The 20,755-nt window shown below is 43.3% G+C and overlaps 1 protein-coding gene across 1 annotated transcript in view; it reads right to left on the bottom strand.

Annotated features, from left to right (window-relative positions):
* Positions 1-408: 408 nt before the first annotated feature.
* klf17 (Kruppel like factor 17) overlaps positions 409-20,755 on the bottom strand; it is a 93,089-nt gene continuing 72,742 nt past the window's right edge. Inside the window, exons 2-4 of the mRNA XM_056596612.1 lie at positions 3,460-3,794; positions 1,874-3,065; positions 409-1,707 (exon numbers count right to left, since the gene is read on the bottom strand). Of these exons, the coding sequence (XP_056452587.1) occupies positions 1,532-1,707; positions 1,874-3,065; positions 3,460-3,546 (1,455 nt within the window). The 5' untranslated portion in view covers positions 3,547-3,794 and the 3' untranslated portion in view covers positions 409-1,531. The remainder of the gene's footprint in view (positions 1,708-1,873; positions 3,066-3,459; positions 3,795-20,755) is intronic.

Here is a 20,755-nt window from a genome sequence, read left to right as displayed (position 1 = left end):
GGACATTTCTATTAAGTTGGTTTGAGAGGTGTGAACATGACAAATATAAATGTATCTATGTATGTACATTTCAATTCAGCCTGTAGTACTTGATGGTCGGCCAATAATCCAACCCAGTCTCACGGAAATACGTGACACTGTCACGTCATTTAATCTATTCATTCGTGATCTGGGACACGTAATTTCAATTTTTTCGTGCCAAAAAGCACACATTTCTAACAATATGACAGCTTTTGGCCACCCGTTTCTACTTTCACCTTTGATTCTGAGAAATTGTGACAATTCACGGATATATTTAATGCAGGTGCGCTGCTGTAGGCAAACCCCGGCGGCAAAAAAGATAGCTGCTTCATCTCTTTTTAGAATGAGTTTCATCACGAATGAATAGATTAAATGACGTGACGTATTTCCGTGAGACTGGGTTGAATAATCCACATATTTTAATGTTTTCCAATGAGTTAAACGCCAAATAAAATGACATAGGCCTACAAGTGACTTATTTTCGCAAACGCACACTTTCTCCATTTACCAACCTATTTTCCTTCTTGTTTCCTGACAATATCTGGGACCGAACTTTATTTTCCGTTAGGCAAGTGATAAAAATATGAAATAGTCCTCCAAAACACAAAAAGTTGGTTTGAATGTTTTTATTAGTTTTTTAAGATAATATTTAGCCCTTTACTACTTCATTTTGGTACAATTTGGTATTGAAAAAAAATACAATAAAATACAAAAGAAGAAAAGTAAACAATTGCACTTTTGAAGTAAATTAAGTCAGAATCTGTCATAATTCAGTTTCAAGTATCCCAGCATAGTTCAACTATTCATTGCAAGGTGTATGATCAAGTAAAAACGGGATCGGAGCCAATTCATTCAAGCATAATTACATGTTCCAATCTTTGACAATAGTTTGGAAAAACGCACTTTCCGGAGAGTTCGGTTTTATTTTACATCATAGGTTTTTGGCGCCATGAGATCACTTTAAACCATAAACTAATTTTTGGATTCCTCAATCCTAAAATGTCTTGGCAATAAACAATATGAAAACATCAACAATTATATTTAAAATAGGCAGTGCTTTATCCGTTTGGACGGATCATCTCATTAAGGCCTAGAAGTCTGACATGGTATGCAGTATACATGGCATCTTACAGGCATTTTTCGATTATAATTTTCCCTTTATAAAATCCCTGACCTGATATAAGTAAGCGAGCATCAAAGTTACATAAACATGTAATGTAAACATACTCAAATATTACATATGTACAACAAAACGCTTGGGTCCTGCCCAAATTTAGTGTTCGATTTCTTGAGGCCTAACCCATAAGGCATTCGCCTGCCACTCATAACTTATTCATGCTACACTGACGGTCTTAATTAACTAATTTGTCTTTAAAAGTACATAATTACGACAGTCGAAAACGCTGTGGTTCAACCCGGACGGAAGGGGTGGACTAGGAGCCGATCAGTCGATTGGAACGCATTCCAACTGTTACCGCGTTCCAATTGGTCCGAAATGTGTTCCTTTTCTTTACATGTGCCGCTTCATGTGGAGCGCGAGGTGGTCGGAGCGCGAGAAGGCCCTCTCGCAGAGGTGACACTGGAACGGTCGGTGGCCCGTGTGCTTCCGGAAATGACGCGTGAGTTCGTCGGATCTGGCGAACTTCCATCCGCAGCCGTCCCAGTTGCAATGGTACGGTTTTTCTCCTATAGAGCAAAGAAGAAGAAACATATTTAGTCATATGTTACGTAAAGGCACACAACTCTAAGGACTACACGACGACACCAAATGTAACATCGAGGTCATCGAGGCCCTTGATGTACGTGTTTGGCGGGGCCTATGACGTAGATGGGTACGGTGCCAGTGACGTACCTGTGTGAGTTCTCATGTGGGCCTTGAGGTGCGAGCTCTTCGTGTACGTCTTCCCACAGCCCGGGTACTCGCAGTTGTGCGTCGCCGCGCGTTTCCGGGCCCACGACCTTCGCCCGCGCTTCTGCTTCATGCCCGCCGCGTCGTCCTGCACGTAGAACTCCAGCAGAGGAGAGGAGGGTGGCGTGAGCACCATACCGTGAATGGTGGAAGGAAGCTGCGCGCGCATAGGATCCCTGTACAGGCCGTACTGTCCGTTGAACTGTGCCGGCGGCGCGCCGTCGTGGGCGTAATGGTGCGCTTGTGGTGGATACGGCGCGTTGGCGTACGGTGACAAGCGCGGCTGGTTGTGGCTATGGTGATGGTGGTGGGGGTGGAGGTGCTGGTGGGAATGCGCGCCAAGCACCGTGCTCATCCCCCCCATGTGGCACACTTTCCTCCCCAGCTGCTGCATCGAGTGCGGCGGGGGAGCGAAACCACCCGGACACTGCGCAGGCACCGGCGCGGTGGTTTGATGGCGCGTGAGAGTCGCGGGGTGCATCGCGGGGCGCATCTGCTGGCCGTGGTCGTACAAAGGCCGCATGAAGTCCCCGCCAGAAGAAGATGATGAGGAGGCCATCATACAAGAATGCTCCTGCGCCTCTGTTTTGATTTTGTATCCAAGCGGTGGGGATAGCGTCGCTTGAGAGTTTACCGGGTTGAACACGCGCAGCTCCGTGAACTCCTGCCTGTCTATCGATTTGGAGGCGGAAGAGTCCCCGAGGCTCTCACCACCGGGATAGTTGATCTCCGGCGTGAGGAGCTCTGCCATCAGGCTGCGCACGGGGTCGGTGCCCGGTTCGGAGAAGCTCGTGCTGGTGCCGTGGTAGTCGGGGGACCGGTGGTGTGAAGGGGCGTCGCAGGTCTCGTGCACTGAGTTCCCGCTGCAGCTCTCGGGCGACTCCGGGAGGAAATACGAGGAGCTCTGCTGCTGTGGGGGCGAGCACGAGCTGTCACTCATGGGCTGGCGGACACTCTCAGTGCCGATGGTGTTGGAGAGGATGAACTCGAGGTCCAGGTACTTCCCCAGCTCGTCCTCGTCCCGGGTGGAGGCGGTGAGTGGAGGGGACTCGATAATGCTGAACTCTACCTCGATGTGCGGGGTCATGTCCCCAGCACCTGTGGCGCGCTTCTCCGTGGGGGACACCTTCCAAAGCTGTAGGATGAAAATACGCGACCACGGTCAACATCCACCCCGTTGCATCATTCAACCGACACATTTCACTGCGCTTCAAATGACGCGCATTTACTGCATGATGTTCATCATTACATTGAATTTACGTCTACAAGAACTCGATTAACTTTTTTCAAATATATATAGGCAAGGCAAGGCAGACATAAATATATATATATATATACATAAATATATATATCTATACGTTCTGTATTTGTTAGGTGATATATATATATATATATATATATATATATATATATATAGGCCTATATATATATATACATCACCTAACAAATACAGAACGTGTTATGCTCCTTCCTCCCAGTCCGTCCACGATATTCTCGTCAGAAAGCTCATCACCATGCAGCCTACTTACGTTGACAATCTCCGACTGCTTTTCGTCCATCGACTGCAAGTTGAGGAAAGAAGCGGCGGAGAGCACCACGGCTTCCGCGACTGCCATTCTGCCTCTTCAGCGACAAGTAGGACAACAGACACTAACAATGAGGATGTTTTTGAAGCGGTAGACACGCACCAGTATCGCCACTTATATGTCCATTGATCGGTGTGTGCGACCACGCCAGTAAGGCACAAAGGTGAAGGACGTCAGTAGAGCAGAGTAGAGCCTGAGTTTAGTTTATATTGCCACAGCCAATGGGGGCGTGGCTGTCCTGACACACCTGCTGCCCCTTCGACCAATCAGACGCAGCCCTGTGAGGACAGAGAAACAGCAGTTCCGAAACCAGAATACTTAATGTTAGTAAAATCGTCCAATTTAAAGTAGCCCCATGTTGGCTAGTAAATAATAGCAGTGCTCTGCTTTAACGGATTGTTTATTGTTGAAGCGTAAAATAAAAATTATTATTATTAGGCCTATTATTATTATTATTATTATTATTATTATTATTATTATTATTCTTATTATTATTCTTATTATTCTTATTATTATTATATAAACCACTACCTTTCTTTATTTATCTTGGATAAATGACAGGTGGAGGCCGGTTTCATGAGTGTGTGAATGATGTATTATCTCACACTGCCCTGTTTTAGGCCCGAGAACTATCCGGAGCCCTTGGCGGCTGAGGGGCGAAAGGCAGCCCGGGCCGGAATGGAGGCCCGGAGGGACAATCGTTTTAAAATTTGTTCGAAAGCAACCCCAAAATTATAACGTTTTATTATAGAGGAACAATGGGATTTTCCCTTGTGGATAGAAATGTTTGATCGCCGGTTGAATGATTAAAATAAAAAAAAACAATGCCTTTATTTGTTTTATAGGCCTACTTTAATAAGACAATTAATCAACAGTATTGAAACTGTTCATTTTCCACCCAAAAGGTCGCTTAATAAATAAAATGTGATTGAATGAGAATAAAATGTCATAGGCCTATTTATTTTGTTGGTAGGCTATTATAGATGAATTCCAAAAATATCAGCGAATAGTTTCGCCCATCTCAACTCAAGCAAAACCAAAACGTATCTCCCAGCTTCGTTATCATGGGACTTAATCTGCATTTACAAATCATTCATTTGTCCCCGAGTCGATCCGCGGTGTCCAAACACCGAGGTGTGAATGGGGCCGCGGATCGGCGTGGCCATCGAAACAACCTGTTAATCCGGACGCAAACAAAAGCGAGAATTCTTAATGATCTTTACCAAACATGACTCATATTGCTATGGTAATGCTCAGGTAGGGAAGGGAGGGAGAGGGGGGGTGGACGTCGCCAATCTGTCAGTGAAGGTGAAGTCTCATTAAGGCCCGCGGCTTGACGTGTTGAGTGTGTATTTATTAGTAGTAGGCCTACTTATTGTCGCATCGTTTCTGATTGTCTGTGAGAAAAAAGGCCCCTTGTCCCCCTCCCCCTAAATAAATATAAATACTAACACATGCAAATTAATAAACAAATGAATAATTCAAGAAAAACATCAACTTATGTGACAGTCGGGCATTTAGGTCCCGTACCCACGGTGTCCCGGGCGATTGTGAGCTGGACGGAGCAGAGACAGGTTTTTATACGCGTTATTTTTAAACGGGCCCACCCAAATCAGTGTGCAGAAGCCAAGGGGAATTGAGTCAGCTTCCTGCTGCACGAGGAAATACTGCGCGCGTGCTTCCTCTCCCGATGCTCCGAGCGCGCGCAGGCAGCGTGGCCTCTCTGCCCCCCCATAAACTGAAACGATCCAGGCTTATAAAAACACGGCGCTAACATTTGACATTATTGCCTTATAAAATACACCCTATTCACGAGTAGCCCCTTATCACATATTACCACTTTGCACATTGAGTTGAAATAAGAATTGTCTAGGTAGCTTTTATTATAAAAGCCTTTATTTGTGGTTATTGTATTATTATGTATGTTTAATATTAACATTTTTAACAATAAAAAAAAGCCAGCTAAGCATTTTGCCTTTGGTATAGATGTGTGCGGTCTAGTGATGTGTTCATTTGAACTCATATTTGGCACATGACATACACACACACACACACACACACACACACACACACACACACACACACACACACACACACACACACACACACACACACACACACACACGCACACACAGAAAACAAAGCTGAGGACTGCAGATACATTTTGAAACTAATAAGCGAGGAAATACTGCCAGAGGAAAGTAATTAACAAATGAAGAAGTATACAACTGAACAACTGTTCAGTGAATGGGGCTAGGCCTGTTTGTGATATAGTCAGTAACGCTGTCTATCTGATGATATGTTTGACTGCAGAGTCATCAGACTACCATTGAGTTGCTATATCACCTTTTCAACAGGTCACCCAATTTATAGGTCTGAGAATTCTTGTGGATAAACAGAAACCAAAATGGATAAACAGTTCATTGCACCAAACTGAATACTTTAAGACATTTCAGCAATCTGTCATGACCCCATATGCATTTCAGGCTAACATCATTTATGTACTGTATATTTTATGTGACTTGTGTTTTGAATATACAACACATTTAGATACAATTCCAAAGAGCGCTTACTCTTATTACTACTTAAAATTAAAATAATGAATCATTTAATTCATTAACTAAGTGTTTTAATGACGGCTGCTCATTGTCTTGTTGCAATTGGAAAGGAAAAATTAACTATTGTTTTGAATTGAAGAAATAATAAAAAAGAATCCCCCAAATAATAGGGGCCCGCCAACTGCTGATGTTCATGGTGAGCGTGACTCAGGGGCCAACACGGCTAGGAACCCACCTCAAGCACACTGAATCTGTCCTTCGTCAGACAAGCCCATGCTGGCTAACTGGTTTAGTGGCATTCAGCCAGGCTACTGAGGCTATTAGCAGCTAGCTGTTAGCCTAATGAGATCAGGATCATAGGTGGTGAGCAGTCTACCGCCCAACATGCTGGGGTGGCCTGGTGTGTGTGTGTTTAAACGGGCTAAACGTTACATAGGTTTTCAGTCAATGTTTGTGAACGAGCTTGAAGCTACTTAGCTAGGAAGAGCCACTGAGAGATAGAGAGGGAGGGAGGGAGAGCGAGAGAGCGAGAGAGAGAGAGAGAGAGAGAGAGAGAGAGAGAGAGAGAGAGAGAGAGAGAGAGAGAGAGAGAGAGAGAGAGAGAGAGAGAGAGAGAGAGAGAGAGAGAGAGAGAGAGAGAGATGGTGAAGAGGAGAATGATGAGAGAAAAAGATAAGAGGGAATACAAGAAAAGAGAGAGGGGGATGAGAGAGGAGAAGATAGGGGATGACAGAGAGGCAGACCGAGTGAGAGAGAGGGACAATAATACTTAATAATAGTATAACTAGCAGTAGTAATTCTCAGTAAAACAGAGCTTCAGGATACACCACTGGCCCTGTGACTAATGAGGGGACGTTTTACACCCCAGTATCAGATGAGTTCAACAACAAACAAGCCAATATCAACCCAAACAACCACCGCGTATATACCAAGTGATTTGCATTATGCAAATGGTTGCGGCCAATTCCGATTCAAATTCACCTCGCATTCACGGCAACCAACTTTACATTAATAGATGAATAATAAAATGCGAAATACCTTGTGTACCTATGATAAAGAAGCATTAGCATCAGAATCACATAGTTGGCGGGTAAGCTCAGGGGTTGAGTTTGTCGGTGCTACAGGGAAAATAAATGGGATAAAAGATAAGATAAAGACAAGAAATGCTAATAACAGCATTAAGTCATTTTATATAACGTATATTCTTTCTTGGGGGTGTGAGTGTGTGGGCTGGGGGTGCGGGGGGGTCAGGGAATGGACAGTTTTAGATCCTCAGCTTTCAGTGGTCCTGGTACATAAGGGACAAATCACATCAACTACAAGATAAACGAGAAAAATGAAACCATAATATTATAATCATTGGTTGAAGTCCCTTCACTGCCATACAAATTAGACTGTGTAACACATAAAAACAAAACACTTTCTCGCAAAACCAATATACAGTGCTTCCCAAAATGTAAAATCTGCACCTGATGTAAAAGACCTTCAGTGTCAGGAGTCCGGAAGTACATGTACAGTATGGAGGACCCAGCCCCTCCACCTCTGGTATCACCTCCACAGGTCAGTTTCAGGCCAGCTCTCGTCCCCCATCGTACTCAGCCAGGGGGGCTTCTCTCTGGGTATCTGCTCTGTGTCTGATGGCCTCCCCCCCAGGCTCTTCCGCTACAGGTTATACCTGTTGGAATCACGAGCATGTGTGTGTGTGTGTGTGTGTGTGTATGTGTGTGTGTGTGTGTCTCATCACCAAATGCCAGTGTTTCACCCACAGTGATTCAGAATATACAACTGATGATATGATAATATAATGCATAATATGCATAATATGATATTATGCATCATTTTATGACATAACATACAATATGGGAGGGATCGTTAAATTATTATTCTTATCTTAGTATTTTAGTGAACTAGTTTCACCTCCATACGACTAATTTGACCAAATTAACATATTTCCCATCAGCAAGACCATCGTCAATAATCCAATTTTGAGTCTCTTCTCTTCCCATTAGTTCTATTCTATTCTCTTCTATTCCATTCTGTTCTACTCTCCTATTTGAGGAACGGGTGAGCTTCAGTGCAGACCCCAGGTCTGACAGCTGCTTTACTTGTCAACTGTTTCCAACCCACACCTCTCACACATCACTCCAGGCAGGCTGGTGTTCAGACACCATAACTGAACAGTGCTTTAGGAACTAGACCCCTGAAAATAAATTAGGTTTAATTATACTTTATTCTGTTTGTATGTATAGAATATTCAGCTGTGGCAACCGAGCATTAAACAAGATTGTGCATTGTCCATGGGCTCATCCAGGCAGCAAGTGCTCATGGGTAATAACAACAAGAGGGGCAGAGTTTAGTTGTGTCTTCTCCTGGCCCAGTTAGCTCGTCTTACAGGCACTTGTGCACTGAGCTTCCCTAGGCAGAGAGGGAACTGTAGAAAGATGGAGGACAATGGAAGGGTATCTGGGTTGAAGAATCACATGCAGAATATTTGTGTTTTGGGTTATTCAATGCAAAGGGCAATGTGTGTGTGCGTGTGTGTGTGTGCGCACGCGCGTGTGTGCGTGTGCGTGCGTGCGTGTGTGCATGCATATTGGTTTCCATGTTGTTTGTACTGTATTAAATGACAAAGCGTGCACAACTGTAAGCCAGGCATTATTTGCCTTTGTCGTCTTCCTGGGAAGTGGGAGAACTTGTGTCTGTGTGTGTGTGTGTGTGTGTGTGTGTGTGTGCCATGGTGGCGATGAGAGGAAACATGTTCTTACTGGGCAGTCGTTTAGCACACGCTCATGTCTACAGTGACTTGCAGGGGGTACAGTATGGTGTCAGGGCGTCTGGCTAGGAGACCTACTGTTGGCATTGGAGTTAACACGGAACGCATATGCCATCTACTACAGCTGAACCCGCTCCACACAGGCCAACACGTTATAATTTAGGAGTAATAGAAAGGTGTGCATGTTGTTTCAGGTCTCCATAGCGAGACAAACACATGAACACATTGTTCTTCCGACAACCCATCCCAAATTTTGTTCCCGTGTGATCGATCTGACTCTAATATCCCTGATGGAACGCCAAATTACATCATAGTTGTCATAATCGTCTAGATTGGCGGTCTGATTGTGATCTCTTTGATGATGGTCGCAGGCCATGTGGAAGCCAATGGAAGCTTGGCAGAGCGCAGCAGATCAGCTAATGAGACGGTATGATGATTTGATTTATTGGTTATTGCGGATTGCGTGTGTTTTTTTGTTTGGGTTCCCATGGCAACGGTGCCGGAGGGGGAGGAGTAAGGAGTTAACTGAGATCTGGGGCCACCTACGTGTGGTAAAATGGCAATAAACCATTAAATAAATAAAAATCATTACATTTTTAATGCCGCTTTTACAACCTGCATTAATCAAATGAATAAAACTGATTGAACCAAATGCGTGATCATAGAAACGACTAGCAAATACAAATAAAAGGTTCTTAAAAAATGGAAGAGGCTAACACAGGAGACTACTTGTCTCTCCGTCTGTCCACCTATCTATCTCAGTCACACAAGTAAAACAATTTTTTACCAAAAATTGGAAAAAAAAAGCCTGTAACCTGAGCTAGTGTTGCCTAGTGAGCATTGAAGAAACAGAAAGATGCAACAGACATTGAGACGGTTGAAAGGTGGCTGTCAGGCTCCTATCTCACTTCAAACACACACATTCCTCGCAATGACATATACAAATATAAATTGTTTGCACTGAGAAAACTGTGAACAAAATGAATATCAACGATAAGGACGACTTACAGTTCATTAACATACATCTCAATAAGGAGCAGGTAGGGGTTAGACAGTCAATACAGAGGATGGTCATTTAGGAGCAGGTAGGGGTTAGACAGTACAGACAGGTCAGTAAGGAGCAGGTAGGGGTTAGACAGTGAATACAGAGAAGGGTCATTTAGGAGCAGGTAGGGGTTAGAAAGTACAGACAGGTCAGTAAGGAACAGATAATGGTTAGACAGTACAGAGACAGGTTATTAAGGAGCAGTTAGGGGTTAGGCAGTACAGAGACAGGTCATTAAGGAACAGTTAGACAGTGAATACAGAGACAGGTCATTAAGGACCAGGTAGGGGTTAGACAGTACAGAGACACGTCATTCAGTAGGAGGTAGAGATGAGGGCATCTTCTCAACGATGCCTACAGGACAGGTCAAAGAGCCTAGCCACTACGCTATCCAGAAGAAGCCAGGGGAAGACGATCTGCCTACCGTCTAACTCTGAAGTGGATAGCCAGTGTGACCTTTAAAAACACAGGAGAGTTCGTAGAGGTCGAGGAGGTCACGAGATCTTTTCGACATGTGTTTGTGCTGGTCTTACTCATGCCCCTCCCCCCCCCCAGTCAGCATTTGTTTCCTTCCAACATGTTTGCTACTTCTTTTATTATTCTGCCTGGTCCGACTGCAATATTGCACTAGCATCTTCTCTGTGAAAAATCATAATTTGATATCCACCGAGCTCAATCATGCCAAGGCTTTGGTCTCTCTGAATCAATTTGGTCTGTGGATCCAAGATGACAAAAGTGAACCAATGAGTGCAACTTTAAATTGTTAGTGTAAATTTGTGTGTACATGTGAGCTGAAAGTACTGGGAAGAATGGGAGACATGTTATCCCCAAGTTAGGACCCGTCCAACTCAACCGTTTTTTTAAGATAGTAGCGTCGTTGTGTCGTGTTTCTCAGAGGCAGCCATAAATATTAACCGTAAAAAAATGCCCAACTGGAGCTCCACACATCTGCACACACCTTGCCATCGGTGTCCCTGTAAAGTGGTTGGCAGAGAAGATAATTGTGGATTTCTTCGACCAAAACATCGGATTTTACACCCGCTTTCTCTTAATAACCGGGACCAAACGGCATAGATAACTATTATATAGATCAAATAAGATAAATATGATAGGTAAGGCAAAATCCCTTCACAACGTTTAAAACAAAAATGATACGATTTTGGGAGGCCCTTTAAAGACGCAAAGGAACCGATATGGTGTTAGCAAGGGTACTGAAACCAGGATGGTATCTATAGGTTATCTAGTAGCGTTACTGCGTTGGTTCTCTTCTCTGCTCACATCGTGAAAGATCAGACGGAAGCAGTAGAAGAGGCCGAGCCATGAGCATACCTGCCCAGGTAGATGATCAGAATTTAGGATGGGGAGGGGTGGCTCAGACAGAGAAGGTCGGCCTTCATTCTTTCTCTCTCTCCCGTGCCCTCCCTTTCCTGGCCTGTCCTATTAGTGGTGGTTCAATCGCTGGGAATCGATCCGAATTTCCTGGATCGATCCGATTCCGATTCATAAGGTCACGATCCGATTCGATCCACGATTCGATCCGATTCGATTCGATATCGATCTATTTACAGACATAATGCAAATAAATACTGTCCAATAGACAAAACAGCTCCATGTGTTTGTGATTGTATCTGTGTACGTGTAAGAGGGACACAGAGAGAGAAGAGTCAAGAATAAAGTATTTATTTTAGACAAAAATCCAAGTATTATTTGAAATTTAATTTTTTTTTTTTTTTTTTTTATTAATTAAAGATCGATCCAGACATTTTTGGATCGATATCGTGCTTTTTGAGCATGAATCGATATCGGATCGCGGATCGATTTTTTGAACACAGCCCTAAATCTGAGTCAATCGGATTCAAAGATCCGAATCCTTACATTCACCCATGAGTCACGAGTCCGTGGTCTCAATTAACCCGAGTCCGTGGTCTCAATTAACCCGAATCTTTCGGTTCTGGCTGCTACGGACGACATTATTAAAACAATGCACGAATGTCATCAAACTGTAGGTCTATAACAACATTAACACATCCGTTTTTCATCTGCATAGTAACTTAGATTAAGCATACGGACCCGGAGCTGCCAGCTGCGTGGTTGAATAAGAACTTCTTGTAGACAGAGCTGTACACAGATCCAGATCCATAGACTGAGCGAATTCATGGGTCGGATTCGTATCCGGTTGAGTGAAAGACTAACTCAAAGGATTCAGATGAAATGGGTCTGACTCGTATCCGGCTGGGTGAAAGACTAACTCAAAGGACTCAGTTGAAATGGGTCGGACTCGTATCCGGTTGAGTGAAAGACTAACTCAAATTACTCATATTGAATGGGTCGGACTCATATCCTGTTGAGTGAAAGACCAACTCAACGGACTCATACTAAATGGGTCGGGCTCGTACTGAATGTAAATCGTTAAACTCTTTTGTTACAAAGGCATTATTTTACGAGAGATTGTATTCTAAAATGAAAGTAGCTTATTAAAAATAAAGTTGTTTGCTGACTATGTGAACTCTCAGAATATTTCTGTGTTTGACGAGCTTCGAAGAGAAAAAAAATTAATCCATACGTTTTTTTCCTAATTCAGATAGCAGTCACGTTGGCGACATCTCCGATGTTTGCAATGCATCCTTTTTAATATTCAAATATGTTCGCGTATTTCCCCTGGATATCCTCAAAACTGCATTACAGTGGTTTGCTGTGAGCGTGCGCATTAGGCACTAGGGAGTGGGCTGCTGGGCTCATTCAGCGACAAAATTTCAACTGATTCAGATTCAAAGGACTCAAAAGATTCGGATCTTTTTAGTGATTCACTCAAATGACTATGAATCTTCGAAGTGAATCGAAATTCCCATCACTATGTCCTATTGACCTTTCAGTGTTCCTAAAGACAGAGAGACAGAGACAGAGACAGAGAGAGGGAATATGAGACAGAGAAAGATAGAGAAAGTGAGAGAGAGACAGGGTGAGAGAGACAGAGAGTGAGAAAGTGCATGGGGGACAGATAGAGAGAGAAAGAAAAAGAGACAGCAAGAGAGAGAGAGAAAGAGAAAGAGAAAGACAGAGAGAGAGAGAGCGATAGAGAGAGGGAGAAGGGGGGAGGGGGGGGTCTCTGTCACCAGACAGGAGGTCTGCTTTCCTCCAGACGAGACTCGACCAATTACAAAGACAAAGGACGAGAGACTATAGAGATGAGTGACTGGGAGCCAGGGAGCCCTTTTCTTTAGTGGAGGCTGGGGGGCTAGTGGTGAAGGGTGCTCTGAATAAATACACACACACACACACAGACAGACAGAGAGAAGGGGGGGAGAAAGGGGGAGAGAGAGAGAGAGAGAGAGAGAGAGAGAGAGAGAGAGAGAGAGAGAGAGAGAGAGAGAGAGAGAGAGAGAGAGAGAGAGAGAGAGAGAGAGAGAGAGAGAGAGAGAGAGAGAGGTAAACAAGGGGGAGGCTATTCAGATCTTTACAAGTTCCAGGCAACCGAACAACCGAACGAAAAGTTTTACACAGATAACACTAAACCAAGATAACCACACGTCCCCAGGCCCCGAAGTCTGCCTCAGACTGGGGCAAAATGAGGAATGCTCACATGTATATATATATATATATATATATATATATATATATATATATGCATATATATTTCACAATACACTTGCTCTTTTTGGATAAGGCAGCATTAGGGTTAGGCCAGCATGTGTGTAGACCCACGCTCGTGTACACGATGCGGTTGATGCGATGTTTAAATAGCGGCGACTCGGCCTCAGCCTCCCATAGCTATCCGATCCTCATACCTGGTGGTTTTAGAAAACTCGATCGCACAGCACTTAGTTACCACGCAGCCACTGACTACCATATCACTTCTGCCCTTTGAGACTTAATCCTCGCCCCCCGCAAGTGGCTTCGGATAGAAGCCGAGACAAAAGCGCTAAAAATGAGTAAATGTCAAAATAATCATCTTGGTTGAACTTCTTTGACGGGCAAAGCAGTATTGTGTTGCCGTTCTTTTGTTGTATCTAACCTCTTGAAACCCGTTCAGCAAAACATTGACTCAGAATCAGTATGAATATAACCTAAAAATGAAGACAAAAGGACACGTTAAAACAAACACCACAATGTTCCCGGACTTTTTTTAACACCTTTTTTGGGCAAAAATGCAAAACGTTTAAAGCACGAAACTCTCTGCCCTTGCCCCCACACGTGCAGAAAGGCAGTCAATCTTGGTAAGCTGTTCTTCTGTGTTCCGAGTGCTTGTTCCCTGCTGAAAGAAGATGAATATCTATGGCGTACGCCTCCCCTGTCGGTGCTCGGCGAGGGCGTACAGTACACCTGAACCTGCAGGGCCTTGTATAATAGCTGGCACCGACATCAGGCAGCTGCCTAGGCCATTATGAGATTTAAACCCCCAATAGCCACTAGGCACACACACACACACACACACACACACACACACACACACACACACACACACACACACACACACACACACACACACACACACACACACACACACACACACACACACACACACACACACACACGCAATATGTCAGACAGTAATTGCTACTATCACTCGTTTAATGGCAATCTTTGAAGAACTGGAAATCCAACTATCCTGGAAGCCCCATGAAAGTGGCAATGAAGCCATCAAAGCCACATAGTCGTAAACTACAATTCCCATCATTTCCTTGCACAGGTGCTGTGTTACCTGATTTTTAAGAGTGTGTACTGTTCTCAGCAATGTAACAGACTCTTTTTCATGAGTCGAGTAGATGAGACGTTAATGCAAACATGACTTACATACTACTAATGTCATCGATCTATCCGATCACTTAACCATCTCACTAATCCTATCAACTGTCAGATTAGTGAGCAGTCCACTTCTCAGAGGCAATGAGCCAAGAAGGGCTAATGTCAAAGACTAAGCAGGCCCTACCGGGGGGCTCAGAGGTTTGGAGATTGCGTATTTTAGTCAGGCCTCTGACTTAGTATCACAGCGATTGATCAATCAGAAACCTACAGTCATTCTCCTAAGGACCGAGATCCTTCTCCCACACCTCCATAAGGTGTCTATCGTCTACAGCTTAGCGTTTTTATTGCGGTAAATAAGCCCAACAAGGACGGTAGAACCTGATGATGTGATTGGGAGAAAAGCAACAAACACATGCCTCACCGAACATGTCGTCCGCACTTCGATTGCCCCTCCAAGATTTTGAATCTCGCAGAAATCTCTGCAGGTGACTGCGATGCGATGCACTGTGTGGGACTGGTCAGAAAACCTAGCCGGGTCTGATATATTTTGATCCATGTCTCCACCATGTCTCCACCAACTGGTTAATACCCGTTTCCACTGGTATTAACTAATGCAAATGTTCCGTGAGCAACCCAAAAGCACATTTAGTTAAAAAAAAGTTTGCATGCAAAGGAGTCTCTAAGTCCTCAGTCGGCAAAATTACCAGAAAATGTACTTTATCAAACATTCTTTATCTAACATTCTAACATAATTTACATAACATTTCACCACATCAAACAACAGCACACTGATATTCACCACTTGGAATGAAAAACGGGTCAATGTTGATTCCTGACATCAGTTTGACCGATGATTCTCGTTATCTGGCGCTGATAACGCAATAGAAACGCAACTCAAAACACTCAAACCCCCCTCTTCCTTACATACACCTCTCCCTAAGCGGTTTATTCTAATACGTTTGGTGAGGTCCACAACAAATGGCTTCATAGACCCAACCTTCTCCTATGATCTGATTTGGGGGTTGGCCACTCCATCTGACTGAAGTTCATTCACAGACAGGTTTGCAGGGCTAAAAATATTCATAATTATAGTGTTTAGTACGTTTAATAAGATGTTTGACGGTTGAGGATTATAAGAAAGACATTTGGGAAGATGATAATGACTCTGTCTCTTAGTGTGGGTTTCTCACTCGCTCACATTCTCTCTTCCCGTTTCTCTCATGTTAATGAAAAGATTTATTGGAATGGGAAACATACTTTTACATTTCCAAAGCACATGCAAAGTAAAAGCAACAAATTCTCTCTCTCTCTCTCCCTCTCTCTCTCTCTCTCTCTCTCAGAGAGCACGCTAATGGTCCACTTCAGATAGTGGCTGTTTGACTGAGTCTGTCTCCTGCCCTTAATAGTGTGCTTCTGCAAACACTTGAAAGGCCAACCTCACTCAACAGCCATGTAGACATATATGCATGGCTTTAGGCAGACGCACACACACGCAAGGCCCGCACACACTTTTATTTTATTTATTTCTCTTTCTTTTAAAGGATTAAGGTTTTAAAACATAGCTTTAAAAGTTAACCATTTTAGAATGGCAGGACTTTGTGTATAAAGTTGTGTATCTTCCCCCTCAGATGGGAACTGAAGTAATTTGAATGAGGTATTGTCATGGAAATGAAAGACACAAATATATTGTCATTTTTTACACTAACTATAAATTATACCAATCTTTCAAGTACTGTATATCTTATTCTAGTTCCTGAAATAACACACACACACACACACACACACACACACACACACACACACACACACACACACACACACACACACACACACACACACACACACACACACACACACACACACACACACACACACACACACACACACACACAAGCTCTCGACCACATCAACTCCCCCATATCCACCAGCCTTCCTTCAGTTTACCATGTCACATATTCTGAGAAAAAAAACGGTGACTGGTGCTCAGAGCTCAGACCTCGTCTACGTTCTCCATGGAACACACGTGCACGCTCTCCATGGAACACACGTACGCGTTTTGTTATCGGCTCACGCACCCTTGCGTGACCGTTGAGGCTGGGGTGCTATCGGTGGTCCGACCGCTCCTGTCCACCAAAGATTAAACCAGATTATACACGGTGTGTGTGTGTGTGTGTGCGTGTGTTCACTATCTGTTAAAGTACATGAGTTTAACATATTTATTTCACTGCCCAAACAGAGGGATTGAACAATCCAACGTGTTTTTTTTTAATTGTGTTATTAATTCTGAATAAATACATAAAAGCACACAGTCACCCAGTGACTGTGTGTGACTGTGTTGACAGTGACTGTGTGACAGTGACAGCTAGTTTCTGATTGGCAAAATAAAACTTTGTATTTAATTTTGAATGAATGTATTTGAATGATACATACTAAAAATACACATATCAGTTAGCGATGAATATCATGCATACAATCCCCCACAGTTAGAGGGACACTCAAGCTTATTATGTATGGGAATGGAAATACAATCACAATTGGACTGGGGACACACGCAGTTATGACCCGGTATGACCTGCTGTTTTCTGTTCTTAGACGTATTTTAATGAACCGTCTGGGCAACATGAGAACACAGCCCGGTAATTAAGTTGTAAATGTGATCTTAACGGACAACACCTTTTTCTTGGAACTGATCCGCTATGAAATAAAACAAGAAGAGCAGCGCATTTGCACCGCAATGTATCTCCCTCCCACGATGGCCTTTAAGCTCGTAATTAGCGGTTATGATTCATGTCAAAATAAAAGATGGCTGATTTGCAATGAATCGCTTTCACAAAGAGACTGTGGTTACACATCGGTGACGACCAAGCCTAACCTGCTCCCTCTCCAATGCCGTTTTGAACACGGCACAATACACCCAATTCGGCAGTCCGGCTCTGATTATAATGACAGATTAACGCTATAGTAGGGTTGGTTCTTTCATAGATTTAAGAATTTGATATAAAACCTTAGGAATCTGGATGGGCAGCCTGGGTGGAGTAGAGGTAGGCCTACAAACGCACAGACACAGGTAAACAAAGCACACTCCGTAAGAGATAATAGGGAAATACCTGTAGCCTGTTCCATACCTCACCTTGGATGATTGCAGTGTGCGTTTGTTTGCCGTACATTGTGGTGACCATGACGTACCCAAGACAAGGCATGGTTAGCAGTAAAGGTACTCATGATCACATGATAATGAGGAGACTATGAGCAATGAATGTTTAGGTCTACATAGCAACCACTATTCGCAAGGCCAATCTTTTAAAAAATAGAATACAGTTAAATGACCTAAGCATTATACCTTCTTTATAATGTATGTGCAGAAGATGCTACAATAAATGAAAGTGTAAACAGCAACACTATGTTTTTGTAGGTTCTATAAGTAAGAAGAAAAGTGTGCTTTGTTAAAAATGCTAGCTTCTGCTTAGCCTTAAGACAACTATTTTGCTCGATATTTCCTAGTAAACATGACCTCCCAAAGTGTATCTAATTAGTTGCATACATTATTCACGCAAACACATAATTAATTTCGAAAAGCTACCAGCAATTAAGATATTGCTTACAAAACTAAAAACACTGGTCAGGGCATTCAACAGTTAACAATCGCCTTTCATGGACATGGACGTAGCTTAAACAAACTTTGAACATGCATTAATCACTTTCAATTCCAATATATGAACAGATTGTGATTTAAATTAAACAATGAGACATTCCCACGCTGCCTCCATTGTGTTATTTTATTTTAGTTTTGAAGTGCAGTTTGCTGGGAAAAATGATAGAAAGGGGCTAGTAAGCACTAGGGATGGGCATGATTAATCGACGATCGACTAATTGATCGTTAAGAATTTCGTCGATTACGTACAATTTTCATCGATTAAACGAATGCAGTGTGCAATTAAACATTTTACCACACAGGGGCAATATTAAAATTTGCGGCTCCTCCCCCGCAATAAACATTTCGCTTTGAACGGTGAACTCTTTATGCCTAGCAGCTATAAAAAGCTATAAAAACTATAAAAACTACAAAATGACAATTAATGCAGGCTATGTGGAAAATGCGCCGACTTTGGCTCAGCCTGGCTCCGCCCTCTTCCGCTACGTAGCTAAGATGGCTGCCATTGAGCACGAAAAGTGTACATCGCCACACACGATTTGACAGTTTTCAGTAAACTTATTTTCGCCCTGAATCGGAACGCCCTACGTACTCAAACTTAGACTAGTAAGTACGGATAGTATGGATATTGGAACACGGCGATGTAATCATGAAGCGGACCAGGCCACGGCGAAGTCTGGTGTGGGACCATTATGATTTAAAAAATGACTTCTTGGGGAACACTATAGGCCTACCACTCAAGGCGAGGTTTGCATCAAAGCAGAAATAAAGAACTTTCTGAGCCCCTGGATTGTGGAAAGTTGTTCCCCCGCCTTGCCAAGTTAGCACGGAGGTATTTGTGCATCACGGCAACGTCGGTCCCCTCAGAGCGGGTGTTTTCGGCGGCTGGACTGACGGTCACCAGGCTGCGGTCGCGTCTGACCCCAGAGCATGTCAACATAATCATCTTTCTGAACAAAAATCCGTAGACTGGTTGGTGAAGTTATAAAATTATTGTTTTTTTGATATTATTATTGTTATTATTTTGGGAAGAAACTAGGGTTGTGTTTATTTTTAGTTATGTTTATGTATGAGCACCGGCTTCGAGCTGCATGCTCCGTTGCTTAGAGCAGAGAAGCGCATAACTATTGAACGGATCTGGTTTAACTGAGTTGTACATCTAATAATGAAGATCCCAATGAGGAAAACACGCTGCATTTGTATTTTCATTTCATTTTGAATATATATATATATATTTTTTAATTTTAATGTAAAATATTAACGATTAATCGACTAATTGATCATTAATTCTCCCGACGATCGACTAAGACAACTTAATCGAATGCCCATCCCTAGTAAGCACGGATAATGGCGAGGATGTCTGTTAAATTAGTTAAGAGGTTAATTTATGATTCTAACTTTAGGATTGTTTTCCCTCACAGAGCTCCCCCTCCACGGCTCTTAATGCACAAGCATCGCTGCAGTTCACTTACCGGCCAAAGGGGCCAGTAATGAGTAGGAATGTCTGATTCTCACACAAAGTACCTTTGAGTGCTGCTGAGAGACAACTGAGGGAGATAAGATCATTTTGTTTACTCGTACACATACACACACGCACATATCTACACACTATCTATCCATCTATGGCCCTGCTTCCTGGTGAAGCGCAGCCAAGGAATGTATTTATGAAAAAGTGGTCACCACTTTGGTGTCTCCGATCCACTGTGATGAGGGAGCTTTCATCTCCAACCAGCACATGGGACAGACATGGCCGGGGCGGCCATGGGTGAATCACACGGTCAACTGGGTGAATATATCCAGAAGAATTGGAAGCAGCTTCTTACTTCGCGTTTCTCATTCCCCCTTTCATTGTTTGATTGATTGATTGATTTGGGTTTGGCAATTAATTGGGATGGGATATAAAAATGTGTGTGATGAGTGTGAAACCATGTATTGGGATTGTTGGAGTGAAAATAAGTTGAATAACATACAGACACACACACAAAACACACACACACACACACACACACACACACACACACACACACACACACACACACACACACACACACACACACACACACACACACACACACACACACACACACACACACACACACACACACACACACACAAAAGTAAACCACGTCACAAAGCACTTTATAAGTGGACCACACATTTTGTCATAAGTACATCAAAACACTGTTTTTCTTCCTCCCCCTCCTCCCGCTCTGCCGGAGACCTGGCGTGGCGCCTGGGCAGCGCAGATAGCATCAACTGCTGCGACCACATGAAGCCGAGCACCAGCGGCCAATTAACCCATTACCACTAACGACCGGCACAACACAACCGTACAGGCACCCGTGTACCCCCCCCCCCTCACACACACACACACATCACAAACATCACACACACACACACAAGCTTCATCTGAGTTTCTTCATTGTGTTTGGCAAAAATTGTTAAATGGCGTATCAAGGCGTCAATGT

This window comes from Gadus chalcogrammus, chromosome 8 (assembly GCF_026213295.1).
Source record: "Gadus chalcogrammus isolate NIFS_2021 chromosome 8, NIFS_Gcha_1.0, whole genome shotgun sequence".
In the NCBI taxonomy this organism is placed as follows: Eukaryota; Metazoa; Chordata; class Actinopteri; order Gadiformes; family Gadidae; genus Gadus; species Gadus chalcogrammus.
This window is presented reverse-complemented; position numbering and strand designations above follow the sequence as displayed.